General features: G+C 31.8%; 1 protein-coding gene across 2 annotated transcripts; it reads left to right on the forward strand.

Moving 5' to 3' along the window:
- The first annotated feature begins 2,135 nt into the window (after positions 1 to 2,135).
- LOC111042121 lies at positions 2,136 to 11,318 on the forward strand. Of its 2 annotated transcripts, XM_022326638.1 has the most exons (8): positions 2,136 to 3,539; positions 4,802 to 4,924; positions 5,011 to 5,154; positions 5,714 to 5,910; positions 6,551 to 6,716; positions 7,295 to 7,545; positions 9,650 to 9,758; positions 10,722 to 11,318. In XM_022326638.1, the coding sequence occupies exons 1-8, from the start codon at positions 2,630 to 2,632 to the stop codon at positions 10,988 to 10,990; spliced, it is 2,169 nt and encodes a 722-aa protein (XP_022182330.1). In that variant the 5' UTR covers positions 2,136 to 2,629; the 3' UTR covers positions 10,991 to 11,318. The 2 variants fall into 2 exon arrangements, with proteins under 2 accessions (XP_022182330.1, XP_022182320.1); XM_022326628.1 differs by lacking the exons at positions 5,714 to 5,910; positions 6,551 to 6,716.
- Positions 11,319 to 15,152: the final 3,834 nt, after the last annotated feature.

Genomic DNA, 15,152 nt, shown 5'->3' on the forward strand with positions numbered 1-15,152 from the left:
CAAGTATATTTTAAAATGCAAATTTGAATTGTTATCACTACGGTTATTACTTATTATGTATTTGTCTTTGAGTACTATATTTACTTAAGATAAGTACAGTAATATTACATTTTGTGTTTATTTTATTATGCATTATGGTCATTATGCTTGTATAATGTTTGTAAATCCTTTTTATTTTTTTAGTTTTGCTTTTAGTGAAAAATCATTAAAACATTTTTACAATTCAATGTATTTTATTTTTTATTGACATTCAAAATTAGTATTCACTTAGTATCTCCTATAGTGACTAAATGATGGACTGTGGTTTTTTATCTTTCTTTAAAAACAGCTCACTCAATATCATCATAAATTCTCATACCACACAATATTTTAAACTGAAGAAGTTGCATTGTTGTATAGTACGCTTTGAATATGCCTCTTCATTGAGTAGAGGTTATTTTAATGGATGTATGACATTCAATTTCAATGATAAAAAATCATTGCATTCAAAAAATGATTACGAGTGGAAACATTGTGTCTGCATTTATTTTTATATTATTTAGTACATGTTTATCACATTTTTCAGAAATGTTCACATGTTTCTATGATATAATATTACATTATTATTGTATATTAACTAATAAGTAGATAACTTATGTACTTGAGCACAAATAGGATCGTTGTGTAAATAACTTAAAATTAGTTCAAACATTTTTTTGTGTTAAGGTTATGACAATTTAAGTAATAATGGAATAGATTCTACAATTAATATTTTTTGAATTAGATACAAAAATCATGTAAAGCCAAATTGTTGATTTTTGGCCAATTTAAATGTATATTACATTACAGCATTACGGGCAGCGACAAATCATCTCATAGTGATGTAGTTAGGCTGTCTTGACGACAAAATACAACAATCTGTATATCTTTATATTTTACCATACTACTCTTCACTACTATTCCTACATATGTGTAAATCAGTAACTGAAAAGCGTCCTCCACCTTTGGCCACTTTCCATAAGTACACTATTTTCTTGTCTAGTTGTCTAGTAGTATAAGAGTTACACCTACTGAAAAGCCCCGCTGTGCCAATCTATCTAACAACAACTGTGCAAACTGCAAGCTACAGGGGTGCAATGTGTGGGGGATCTCGTCTTGGCGTTTATTTTTTTCCTGCTGTCGGAATAATGATATTTAGAAAACTTAAACAGATTGAAACATTAATGTTCTTAATGACTACATAAAAAAACATTACAATCATTTTTCCAGTTCTACCCTAGTAGGTACTCCATGGTACCAAATTTGAATAGGAAGATTACCTATCAATTTATTCATTTTGTCCAACTATGTTTACAAAAATGGAAAAACTACTGAAAAACAGTCTAAAAGAATTGTTAATACCTAAAAATTGGGGATCCATCCCCTATGCCCCAATTTGGACCTTATTTTACTTGTATTAGCTCCCCCGGTAATTTTTGAATTTTTTTTTCGGGAAACCCATGTATATTTCTACGAGTTAAGAACCAAGTTTCGAGGCTATAGCCGAATGAGGTTTTTGATTTTGGGATTCTCACGTAGCTCTTTTTGAGCTATAATAACTATTTTCGTATTTATTTTAGGGTAATGCGTGTAGGTACAACGTACAACGCAGGTCAGGTCGCGAAACTCGAGGTTCTGCGGACCTGTGGTAACCTTACCAGTTAAACATTTGAGTGTGAAAAGTAGTGGCTACGTGACTAGTATATTTCTTAAATAAATCAATTACATTTTTTTTTTATAGCAATTGAATTTGTTTTTACTTTATGACCTATTCCTGAAGTGGGTAATATACATAATATGATTTTTAAATAGTATAAAAAAATTCAAATTGTATGCGCTGTAAACTAGAGTGAAAAATAACGATTCCGGAAATTTATTTTTACACCATCATTTTTAAAACTTTAATTTATCAAGGTTTAAAAAAAAAATTGTTTAAATGTACATGGGTCATGGACGCTAAACTAGCTTTATTCCATTTTTGTACAGAAAAAAATTCAAAGATTGCAAAACTCATGTGAGTTATGGAGAGGGTGATAAATAATGGACAATACCGTTTGGGCTGTGGAGCAGGGGTAAGAGGCAAGAAACCTACATAATATAATGAATGGCGATAGCCGATAGGTAGGTAGCTAATAATAATAATAATTTTTTATATAAATTATCTTTATTGAAGTAGAGGAACCTGTAGCAAGAATTTGCAATAAAATACATCACTTTATATTATGTTGAAGTTGTGTGAGGCCCACCTACCTCCCATGGTACTGAGCGAATGACATAATGTTATGTTGCCATGTTGGTGCTTCAACTTAAATGTACTGGTCTTATTGTCTTAATAGCATAAAAGACCGTTTGTGTCTAACCTACTCGTAATGTGTTCACAACACAATGAAAGCATTTTTACATTTCCTGAAATCTCACAGAGGACTACGCCTCCTCAGCCCCCCCTCAACCGAGAAACGACAATGTCTAGTTTAGGTATAACTTCAGTAGTGCAGTGTAAGATGTAACTGCAGTAAGGTGACGGCGATAAATTACAGCTACATTATTGATAAAATAACAACCGTTTTAGTTATTATGGATACAACGAAATAGATGTTTTTCGTCGGATAAAATGATAGTCAACCGCAGCATCCGTTTGCCCAAAATGTTTTGGTTGAACCTATCCATATTTATCGTGACTACTGGTCAGTGGTGGATTTACCGGGACACGGTGTCGGCAGCGGAGACGGAGGTGGTTGCCGGACAAGATGAGTCGTTGTTTGACTTAGGCAGCGCAGCCAACGACCGATCGGATTTAAGGTACTTCCAACAACAAGTGAACAGTTTAATGACGGTCTCGTCCGTCGGTCAACCGATCGTCAGACACACGCTTGGCGTGGTGCCGAAACCTACCCCGTGGCGGTCCCGGCTGTCCGGCGGCTTTTTCAAACAGCCCCATCTGAATGCCATCGATAAAAAGGCCGCCGCTCGCCGTCGCGTCACGCACCGTCCAAAAGACGCCGCCACTGGCCGCGACGGTGTGGATGGCGTTACCGGCGACGACTTCACCGACGGCGGTGGTCCGAAGACTACGACGGCCGCCACTGCAGCCCGAATGCTGTTCGGCACCGAAAACGAATGCGTGTCGACCAATCCCGGGCGGGCTTGCGTGTGTTACATGACCGACTTTTTGGATCTGATCTGCCAACGTTTGAATGAGGCGGCGACTGCTGGCGACGTTGACAATGATGACGAGACGGTCGCGTTACCGTGTCCGTCGTTCAAGCCAGTGCCTGTGGCGTTTGTCATTTATCCCTCTACCGCGACAGACGGCGGTGGGACGAATACGGCTTCGACCGATGCCGCTGTCGTGCGCGTGGAACACTCGGCTGATGTGATAATTGAGCGAAGAAACGGCAGTAAAAGAAGAGGACGGGGCCGAGGTGGTGGCGGCGACGAAAAGGCTGTGGCACCGGCCCCCGTGTGGAAAGAAATAGATTTTGATAATGTTGTAAACTACCGACTGGAGAAGTCCTCGGATGGTAAGCACGGACGTAATCCCTGTGTATGTGTGTGGTAGTGGGTAGTGGGAGAGGTGTGGACGGTGGAAGTGTGGTTACCCCTTTACATTTTGTAATGGGGCAAAGATATTGTTTTCCTCCCCGTCTTAATCGCTAATCCAATGAATGTAACAACACATTTTTTTTTTAAAGCATTATCCTATGTATACAGTATACCTAATTTTATTAAGCTTGAACATTGTTTTTCTGTGCTTGTTGTTTGTTATGTGTAGAGGTCGGATTTATATTCTCTTAAAATCCTTAAAATATGATGTTTTTATGTCACATGAAATAGGCAATAGATTCTCTTCATATTCCTTTAAAATACCAAATATATGATGCTTTACGTCCTTAAATATGCAAAATATTCTTTTAATATTAAAAAAAAAATGCAGGTTAAATTTTTTTTTTTATTAAATTGGTTTTAAATACATTTGATTACATTAATTTTACAATAACAATTAATAACTATATATTGTTCGATGGATAGTCGTGAAGGCTAACGAAATAACCGATGTGCTAACGCAATCGATAAAGAAACCTGGAGATTAATTTTTATTAAAACCCAGAAATAAATCATTTAGTGAACATTGTATTTATCAGAGTGTTAATATACGGGAAATATGTTCATTATATGCCAGATATTACAAAAGTATTCTCAAACATTCTCTAACGTATTAAATATTTTCTAACCTCTAAAATATGTTTTTTTATGCAAAGTAAATTTTTTCCTGTGAATTCTGTGTTTCATGACTCGTTAAGATTTCTCACTCCCATTTAACTGCATAATAGACTAGAAACAAGTATGTAAAATCATAAAAATCCGACCTCTAGTTATGAGGTACTAATTAGTAATTACCTACTGATTTTCCATTAAATTATTTATAATGTAATTGGTAGGTAAGTGAAGTTCAGATATTATATTTTTAAATTTTTTTCTGAATTAAATAAGGCTGAAGGTTGATCTGAGTATCTGTCGATACCTCACCTTTTATGCACCACTGGCTAAATATGGTGATCAGCATTGTTAAATCATTGTGTAAGGTAAAAAAATACAGTAAATAATCTACTAAATATATACTTAATCATACAGTTAAACCTATACCTATACAGGAATAGGTACCATAGTTTATCTTTATTCCTTCCTCGTCATTTTCACAACTAATATTTAAATTTTGTAGACCCAATAATAGGGCTTATCTTGTATCCATGTATAATGTATATACCAAACATATCTTGTTTAGATCACTACGCAGTGCAATACAGTCTTGTCGGAGGCGACGCCAAAGTCCCATGTTTGATCAACGGCAACGGAACAAGAATGAATTCATTCAAATGGGATTTTAAAAAGAGCAAACATAAAACGAGTAAATATGTATAAGACTATCGGCACAATTTGTATTGGTTAAACAATTGTTTCATATATTCTTACAATCGTATCTTTTGTGTTCAGATTCTACGATAACCGGCAACGACACGAATATTCTATTGATATTGGGCTTGGAACCAGGAGACAGCAATAATTACACTTGCATACCAACAACGGATGGGGTAGAAAACTCTAAAAATGTCACTTCTTACAAGCATTACGTTGTAGGTACAGAGTACATCATATTATTAATATTAATTTGACTAAAAAATATATTTATTTATTTATTAGTATTTTCAGTTTTATAAATTATAAATAATGTGAACGGGTGTAACAAACATATCTAACATAAGATATTACACTATTAGTTATTTACATCTGTCAGATCTTTCTGTTACACCCTGCGGCTTGCATATTATATTATGTATCTACTCATTCTACTCTGTACTTGTGATTTGTATAGACCCTAACAATTGTTATGCCTAAACTCAGATTTGGCTGGTGAGGTGGGTAGGTTAGAGATTATTATTTTCAATACCATCTAGAAAAATATACTATGTGGCACTGCTAACAACAGTGAACAAGTAAAGAACTGTGATTAGAATCCTAATTGCTTATAATGAGTATGTAAGTAATGTTATAGTCATTAATCATTACAAATTACTAACTTATAAAGTCGTACATCCGGGGTGATATAAAAACATTCTAAAAACGTTCCTCATCATCAGTACTAATAAATATCGTTTATAATAACTGCACTTGCATGTACCTATCAAAATTTGTAAAGCCGTCGAAAATGCCATTTACGAGATCCGAGGCTTAGCAATTTACAAGACCCGCGGTGGCGGTGGCTGTACGCATGAAATAATCGTTTCTGTGCAAAAACAGTTGCCCAGTTCCATACGTACCGAACTATGTCCCGAGGGATCGTCGCAGTACGCGTGCAACGTTGTCCTTGATCAACCAAAGTGTACCGAAGACAAAGTAATGCACTAAGTTTTATTGTATATATAAGTATACCACTATATCATGGTCGTCAGGTGAGTCCGTTAAATATATTTCTGTGACCGGGAGGGTTAATTGCCCTTGTCTACGTAACTGAGAGGAATATATTCTACCTTATTCTTTTAATCCAAATATTCAATATAAAAATATAACTAAAGAATAATAAACAATATTATTATTTTTAATTCATCATCACTTTTTATATTATCGAATATGTATCGATATTATTTTATATTTTTATCTGTCATCACCTCACGTTTATAATAAAATTTATGATTTATAAGATAATGGGATTTATTCATACCTACTCTTCTAAATTTAAGATACTCTCAAAGAACAATCACTATTTAGTATTTACTGCGTATTATAATACCATAAATACATGCATAAATATAAATTATAATAAATTGTAATAGGTATATAATGCAGAGGTGTTTCAAGGAATTTCCAAGAGGGGCAAGGAGTTGAGAGGGTCTTAAAATTGTTACTACAATGGTACTATGTCTACAACACAACCTCCCTACAATTGAGAATCTGGATGCTAATAAAATATGCACATAGATATTATTAAATATTATACTGCATGTGTATTGAATACGTTTTTGTAATTTAAAAATAGAGAACAATGGAAATAAAATATTTGGTAACGTTAAACGACAAGGCCAATTATTTGGCTCGGATCAGAACTAGCAAAAAAGGCCGAATTGCTCTGCGCTATCAAAAACTACTGGCGAGAATATCCAATGTTCTAGCTTCAAACCTTAACAAAATGTTGACAGTTCAAAGTGAATATACACACACACACACACACACTCCCGGACAGAAGTGGAATATTATTCGGAGTACTTATTGGCTATTTACGTCTATGAAAATCGAATTTGGGACAAGTAGTTAATTTGTTATAACTTAATAAGTACCTATTTGAAGTTCAGATAGGTGGGATAGTGGACAGGTACCCCTGTACAACTATATTCCTCTCGCATCAAACCTATAAATACTTTAAATAGCTTAAATATATCATAACTCATCAACACTACTTGTCGATTTTCATATAGTAATAGAAGTACTTCAAAAAATATTTTGCTTTAGAATAAACAATTAAAAATGCATATTGTTATTAAAAAGTGTAGCGATAAAAAATAGTAAAACTCAATTTTTAACATCTTAAAATTATCTAAAAAAATATTTTCAAAAATGTTAAAACTTATTGAAATAATGAATTTACGTTAAACGAATCACTCGGTATATAAAAATGACATACGATTTTGAAGTCTCCTAAGTCCTAATGCTGTGTTCTATCGTCTATACATTTTTAATTATCTATTTACTTGTTGTATGCACTCATATATTCACTGTTTTTCAGTAATGTCCAAGTTGTCATTGATTGACACACATTTTGAACCAGACAACAGCCGAATGAATATGAGAAATTTTGTTTCCTGTGCAGCAGGTTTCGGCATTCGGGAGGTGTTTTGCGCTGCTTGTCCGCCACACCATTACAGTCCGGATAAGTCTATTGAATGTTTGAAATGCGTCAAGGGTTTCCATCAGCCGGTTGCCGGATCGGAGAAGTGCGTAAGGTGTCGAAATATTTTTGCCAGTGGCTGTTATATGGTAGGTACCTATAATTATATAGCACTAGGTATACCTACTGAATATCCACCTCTCAATAATTATGTCCTCACGAAAATCTTTATTTTGATGCACTTGATCATCAAGAACATAATATTTAACTAATAAAACACAATTTTGTATTAATTCATTTATAATTTAAAATATAATCTTAGGTAAGTTACTATTAATGTTAATGATGGTTACAAAATAAAGGTAGAACATAATAAGTATATTATTAATTATTATTATATAGGTATTGAAAAAATGGTTTTTGGTAGGATATCCCATTTTGCCACCTCTAAAGGCTATTGTGCAATAAGAATTTGGAATACTAGGATTTATTTTTAACATAATACTTTGTTATTATTTAAATTATTTAAAAGTTATGTGTTCTTAATGCAAAGTTAATTTTTCCATTAACTTCCCCACTAGCCGCCTTCGACCTGTACAGTATGCATATTATAATAGGCTATAGGCTACAGCTATTTGTATTCAGGGGCGATCATAATGTTAATTTTTAGGGGATTTAGAATACATTTTTCAGACTTCCATAAACAAAATTTAAGGATTACCTAGCATTTTATAGTCTTCGGTCGTCGCCACTTAATGTAATCATTTTGATACTGTAAAAAACGGATAACATGATAACATAAGCCGACTGATAAGTGATAATATTAAAAGATAGTTAAAGCATTTAGGTACCTACATTAATTTTATAAGAGGCTAATTTATTATTTTTAAATCAATGAACAAAATATAATATGTACCTATATAATACACTTATATAGTAATATGACTATACCTACAATTGTTTGATAACAATACAATCGAAAACATTAACCGTGTTATGATTTATGTAATAATAAATAGTGACTAAAATTGGCAAAATTGCTATCTAAAAACTATTGAAGTATTTATATGTTAATCCTGGATGATAGTATTATAAATTATAATAGTATAAAATAAACTATGTATTTTATAATAATTGAATATTTTCATATTTTAAGGCATACTTTATAACACATTACAAATTAAAAATGTATTTATAAATAATCAAAATATTACAATATAGGTATTTTGAATTTAAGATACAATTTATGTATTAATTAAAACTTTTACATTTTCATCCTTCTTTGTTTGGCCACTTTGAAAGAATAGAATTTATGTCGATGAAATCAACAGTATCTTTTTTACACCTTAATATGCATCAATGAATTAAGGGGATGTCAACTTATTTTTCTTCTCTCTGATCATTTTACGTTCACAATAATGAATGTAGTGTATAATCATAAATATTTTCGAGGGTCAGAGGAATAAAAAGAATGCGCTGACATTCTCTTAAGTCGGTCCGAAACTCTGAAATCATTGTAGATCTTACGCTATGTTTAATAAATTTCAGCTTACTAACAATTACAATTCGTTCACTGGTAGCTTCGTAACAGATGACGTAAATCGTAAATCGTAAATGGGAGACGCAAAAACCACTTTTATTTTAAAATTCATAAAACGTTAATTCGTAAACCACGAAGAACGCCGGGGAATCAAACGAGCAGAATGACAAATACCGGAATAATATGTTTTATAAATATATAGCCAATAGCCATATATGTGTAATATACATGATACAAGCACGCAGGTGTACTGAGCGGACGGCTGGTACCAGTATATTCTATATATTTTAGAAATTATTATTTTTGGAAAACAAATGATACTTTTAATACATAATTGGCCTTATAATAAATGATAATGATTGTTAATGGTTGTATAGCAACATTTTAATTCATGTTTTTTAAATTAATATTATAACGATTACGAAAATCGTTATTTCAAGGGGGAAAAAATTTAAATTTTAGATATTATACGTCTATAAATGGCCTTCTGGAACTTGGAAGGGACAATTTCCGACACTCTGGGGGGTTTCACACACCTCCCTTACCACTCCTCCTCTAGGACCACCCTGTTTGTATTTAGATTTTAGACTATATAAGTTAGTGCATTCGTATTAAATATTAATATATATATATATTATGTATATTAGGTATAAATATATCTATACCTTCATACGAATACGATGTCATACTATAACATCAATATATGTTTTCAGAAAGAAGTTTCACCAGCAGTATATTGGTTTGTGGGTTTCTTGATTGTATTGATCTGTTCAGTCCTCGTGATTTCTTGTGCATGTTGTTGCCGTGAAGAGAACGAAAAAAGTAAATTTATATAACTACATTATTGTTTGTATGTATACATCGATAAATGGTAATACAATTGTATATAATTATTCATGTACCATCGGTATAGGCCATAGCACCATTCATATGCCTCAACTTACAATACTTGTATCAAGAAGGAAGTATACTCCAATATTCTTATAGGTATCATAATTCAACCGTCAATATTGTAGTGGTCTAGTTTTTATAAATATACATATCTTATCTATGTATATTCTTATAAAACATTCAGATTATAAAGTCGTACCAAGTGTATAGGTAGGTACTATTGAGGACCACAAAACAAATACAAATATAAAATATACAATAAGATCACATAATTAGATACAAATAGACAAAAGTAGTAACAATAATGGTGATATTTGTATATCGATATAAGTGACATATATTAAATCAATTACAGAATTCTTCAATAGTTTTTGAAATTCTACAGAGAAGTAAATCCTCACTTTACCCTTTCCCTCCACAAAGCTACAAATTGTGCCTATAGTTGTGGCCTGGTAATGATTATAATGGCCTACAAAAATATTGGAACCAACAATAAAAAATTTTTTAATTATGTCCCTATAGCAGTTAGTATAACTTTAGTAGCCAGTTATAGGTACAGTATTATTCGAGCATGTGGCAAAAACAAATAGCTTTTATATATATAATAAAGATGTATAACAATAGCAGTATATACTATACTATACTTTTTTCCCTGATGTGCATATACTATCATAATTTTTGGTGCATATATATAGGTATATAATTTATATATGGTGAGGCTTAAAAAGATTATAAGGCTAAGTAGCCTAAGTCCACCACTAATTTTTGGTTTAAACACGGCACTCATATTCATTATATCTTATAATTCCACGAATAATAGAAATTCATATATTTTTAGTCAAATATAATTATTATGTGATTGATCACCATTCGAATATGTATTACATATTTCAGGCATTAAGATAATACCAAGGAAAATTAGGAACAAATTCAAAAAAACTAAAAGGTTGAGTATGCCGTCTTCCACCCAAATGGAAGATACATCAGGCAATAGTAGTGTTATAAGCCAGAGCTATGGAAAATTTAAAAACCTATTAAAGTTTAAAAAAAAATCTAAATCTAAAATAATCGATTCAAAAATATCATTCAATAACGTACACGAAAAATATGGTCAACTGATACAGGATGATCATGTTACCAAAGAAGATAATAAGACTAATTAACTTCTTATTTTTGTAAAAACTGTGTATACTTGATATCTTTCTTCTACTACCTATATTGTAATACATAAATCTTTTTTTGTCTTTATATTGAATAATTATTTCAACTACCCATCCCATCTAGTATTTACACTTATGTAAATATGTTCTTACAGAAGTATTTACACAGCTGCAAGTATCATCCGTCGATTATTTCAAAGATATAATTGGATAGGTCTAGGCAGACTAACTTGGATACAAAGAAAAAGAATTCCAATCTTTTTACTTCCCATATGGGGAATTGCAATGAAACAAAACAATTAATAAGCAAAAAATAATAAATCTATTAAAATTTGAAACATACATTTTTAATTTTTTTTTTTTGGCATTTTAACAATAAATAGTATAACATTATTTACAAAAATGTATAATTAGTAATGCCGTAATGGTACAATAGAAATAATTACAATTATAACTTTATTAATATAATTGTATGTACTACTAATATTATTATACTTATAAATATAATATACATACTATAGTAATTTTTTTTGTCACTAAACCAAAATCAGTGTCAGCATAAGCGATTGGGATTCAAATAGTTTGTAAATACTGTGTACATTTTACTAAGTATATCTAGCTTTTCTTACTACAGTTGCACACAAAAGCTGGCAACAAAAACTTGTAAAGCGAGTATTTTTGAGAGACCTTTAAAACATGTTAATTAAGCCCTTTAAATCCTAGGCTGACACTAGTGACACTGTTTGAAGTTCATATTTAATCAACATTTTATTTTGTACGGTAAGTACCTAATATAGTATATTATATCTACATTAAGAGGACGCTACAAGGCTACAAACGCATTTGTTGTCTCCGTGCTCCGTCTTACAAGTGCAGCATATAACATAACAAATTTACGACCAGCAGAGTCGCAAAGATTATGTTTAGCTTTAATACTTCGTTAGGCTAAAAATTAGAGTGAATTTAGTATTTCCCTATAATGAAACTTACTGTTAAGACGGAGACAACAAATGCTTACGACTATACAGTCCTCTTAAAAATTTCTTCTTTTTTATTGATCGTGATTACAACTTCAACTTTAGTATCTATGTGACCATTAGTTACACTTACATATTATCTTTTAATTTTTAAATAGAAGGGGTACTCTCAAAAAAAAAAGAAAGAACTCCCCCTCCCAAAAAAAATATTCAAATACTGTGATTTCAAACATTTAAATAAAAACTATAAAATGTATGTATTATTTAAATGTTATATTTGAACATAAATACAAAGAAAAATTGAACCTTAGTTTATATTATATCTATATATTCAATGACCGAGTGTTCGTTTTGAATTTCCAAAGATGAATAAAAAAGAATGGTAATGTACGTATATGCTCGGCTTTTACACATTTAAACATTTTTGTAAAAACACTTAATACAAGTCTTTCATATTATTTTAGAGCGATTCTTACAATCGTACTTGTCAACGCTATAGAAAAGAACTACAGCGATGTCCAGCGGTAGTGATACTCACAGGTTTTCCATGAACCAGTGCGGTTATAATGATTGGGCCTTCAATTTATTTAGTCTACATTTCATTCAACTATCTAAAGATCCGGATTAATATTCAATAGTTATACATTTATATTTTATAGTATTTGCCCTAGAGATCAGAGTGGACCTGGAACCCACGAGAAACCAATGCAATTGCACTACATGGTACGTTATGTGCTCGCCACTGCAAAAATAATACATTTTAATACATATTATAATTTATGTTTCTGATAATAATATGCACTATTTTCTTTTGAGAAATGATCGAACTCCATTACTCCAACAATTTTTATTATAATATTATATTACTATAACGTCTATAACTCTCATTAGTAAAACTCAAAAGTCATATCATTATGCCGAAATTCAGAATACCACGGCCAGCTATGTGTGGTAATGCAAATTAAATGATTGACCAACATTATTAGTAGTTTAATTTTATTTTAATTTTCCTCTTATTTGAATGTGACCATCCTCACATTCCACAATGTATAGTATTTAATTAATAAGTACGTCATATTATATATTATTATAATTATTATTATTTATTTTTGTTTTAATACGGTTTGTGAAAAACATAAAAAAATAATGGAACGTCGAGTCAGGTAAACAAGAAAAGTGTGAACTCTGTAGAAACTATAAATAACTAAAAAAGCTAATAGCTGTACAACTCGACGTTGTTGGGAAAAAATTAACAAACATAAAATAAGGAGCTAAATCGGTGTTATTCGCTTTCTTAACTAATTTGACCGATAGATGAGCAAGTTTGGCCTGGGGTAGGTATGATTATGGATATAGATATAGATATAGCACTTGGTTTATTTTCGAACTTACAGGTTCAACTACTCTCTAAACTTCCCCTTTATCTCATTAATTCCTGAAACTTTCGTCAGAATTGGTCGAAATATCTTGAGTCGAAAAGTAACAAACATCTCCTTAGACACTCTCCTGAATTTCAGCCTTCAGGGAATCTATCAATTTAAATTTTATTTGTTATTGAGATTAGCACGTCGAACAAACAAACTCTTCAGTTTTATTTTTAGTAGTAGGTACCTAATTTGTTTTTTCTCTATGACAATTGACAACGTGGAGCGGACATCGGGTTCGGGACATTACTTTTTCAATTTTTATTCTATTACAGAATAATAATTACATTACCCAATTTTTAATTAAAGGCAAATTTCGATTTTGCCATATCAAAATCGTAGTGTCTAAGCACATCTTTAAAATTTGTATTTTTTAAGAATCAGAGTCTAGAGATGAACCACAATCCCATTTTAAACTTCATACGTTTTGTTATTTTGTGGAATTTTATTTTATTTTGCTAGACAGATGGCGCCACTATTGTACCTTCTCCATCCAGATTTCTGACTGTCCTCATGCATTTTTCTAAAATTTTTTTTCAAACAAACTTTGTCCTGAAAATATTATAAACAATTTTACAGTGTCGTACTTCGGTCGAGTCGTTCTTATTCCTTGAGGTCACATACAATATGTGACGTTTAATTTGTATTTACATAGATTATGTATTGTATGAATTTGAATCCGCACCATATTCATAGACAATAAAATAAATATTATTATTTATTATGTATACAAATACAAAATACTCAAATACCCAATACTTTCTCAGTCACCAGTACCCAAGGTATATCTCGTAGTCTCGTACACACCCCCGCATTTTGTTTGTGGGATAATAGCCACAAAATAACATAACACGCCGTTACTGGGCTAAATTCAAAAAATTATTTAAAAAGAATATCACGTGAGGGTATTTACATAGAGGTACCCAGTACCATTGATTAAGTATACTTAATCAATGCCTGTACCCACAACCCTCCCTAACTCCTAAGTAAACCACTGTATATATGTGTACGCAGGCCGTGTACCCAAAGAAAATAATTGATCCCTAAGCATTTTGAAATAATATTTATGTAAAAAAAAATCATTAATTATATAAAATAGCCAGCAGCCATATAGACAAGACAAATAATGGTGACTGGTACTATATAGTAGGTAACCTACTCACTGGGCGTCTCCTCTTCTCCTCCTCCTGAAGAGTGCTAAACTTTTTTCAAACTTAATATCTTGAATCAAGTGATTTATATTAATAAATTATATTTAAAAGTACAAAATTAATTGACAAGGATTATTATAGGTACCAATAATCCTCCCCCTCCCCAAAGCAGTTTGCGCAACGCCTACAGTAATTGATGTGATCACTGGTCGTGACTCGTGAGAGGATGATCGTTCGGGATGTGTTATTTGTATGGTCACAGCGTGGCTGTATAAGTTTAATATTTGGTGTATTTCGAAATGATTTAAAGTTGCCCCTCCCTCAATAGAGCTTCAGGTACGCCACTATTTAGTTTTACAAGGTGCAGTACCGCACTAGATTACTCGGTACGGCTACGCACGGATTGACGTGATTGTTGAAAATTGAAATTAAACTTATATTCACTATACCCATCATAATAACAACTACAAACATAAACAAAATATAATCATATTATTATTATTATTATTTCTAATTATTTAATAAGTATCGTACGTAGTATTTATACGGATCTGGTGTACAAATGGTGGTTGTGGCAATGGCAACACTGTTTTTTTCCGGTTCAAAAAGTGGG

The sequence above is a fragment of the Myzus persicae genome, unplaced genomic scaffold (genome assembly GCF_001856785.1).
Source record: "Myzus persicae strain clone G006 unplaced genomic scaffold, MPER_G0061.0, whole genome shotgun sequence".
In the NCBI taxonomy this organism is placed as follows: domain Eukaryota; kingdom Metazoa; phylum Arthropoda; class Insecta; order Hemiptera; family Aphididae; genus Myzus; species Myzus persicae.

Bases quoted from the DNA above. Each gene is read 5' to 3' on its own strand.
- LOC111042121 (XM_022326638.1), top strand. From the start codon at position 2,630: ATGATAGTCAACCGCAGCATCCGTTTGCCCAAAATGTTTTGGTTGAAC. The intron at 3,540-4,801 runs GTAAGCACGGAC...TATCTTGTTTAG, and splicing joins ACTGGAGAAGTCCTCGGATG to ATCACTACGCAGTGCAATAC. The intron at 5,911-6,550 runs GTAATGCACTAA...ATTTAAAAATAG, and splicing joins CAAAGTGTACCGAAGACAAA to AGAACAATGGAAATAAAATA.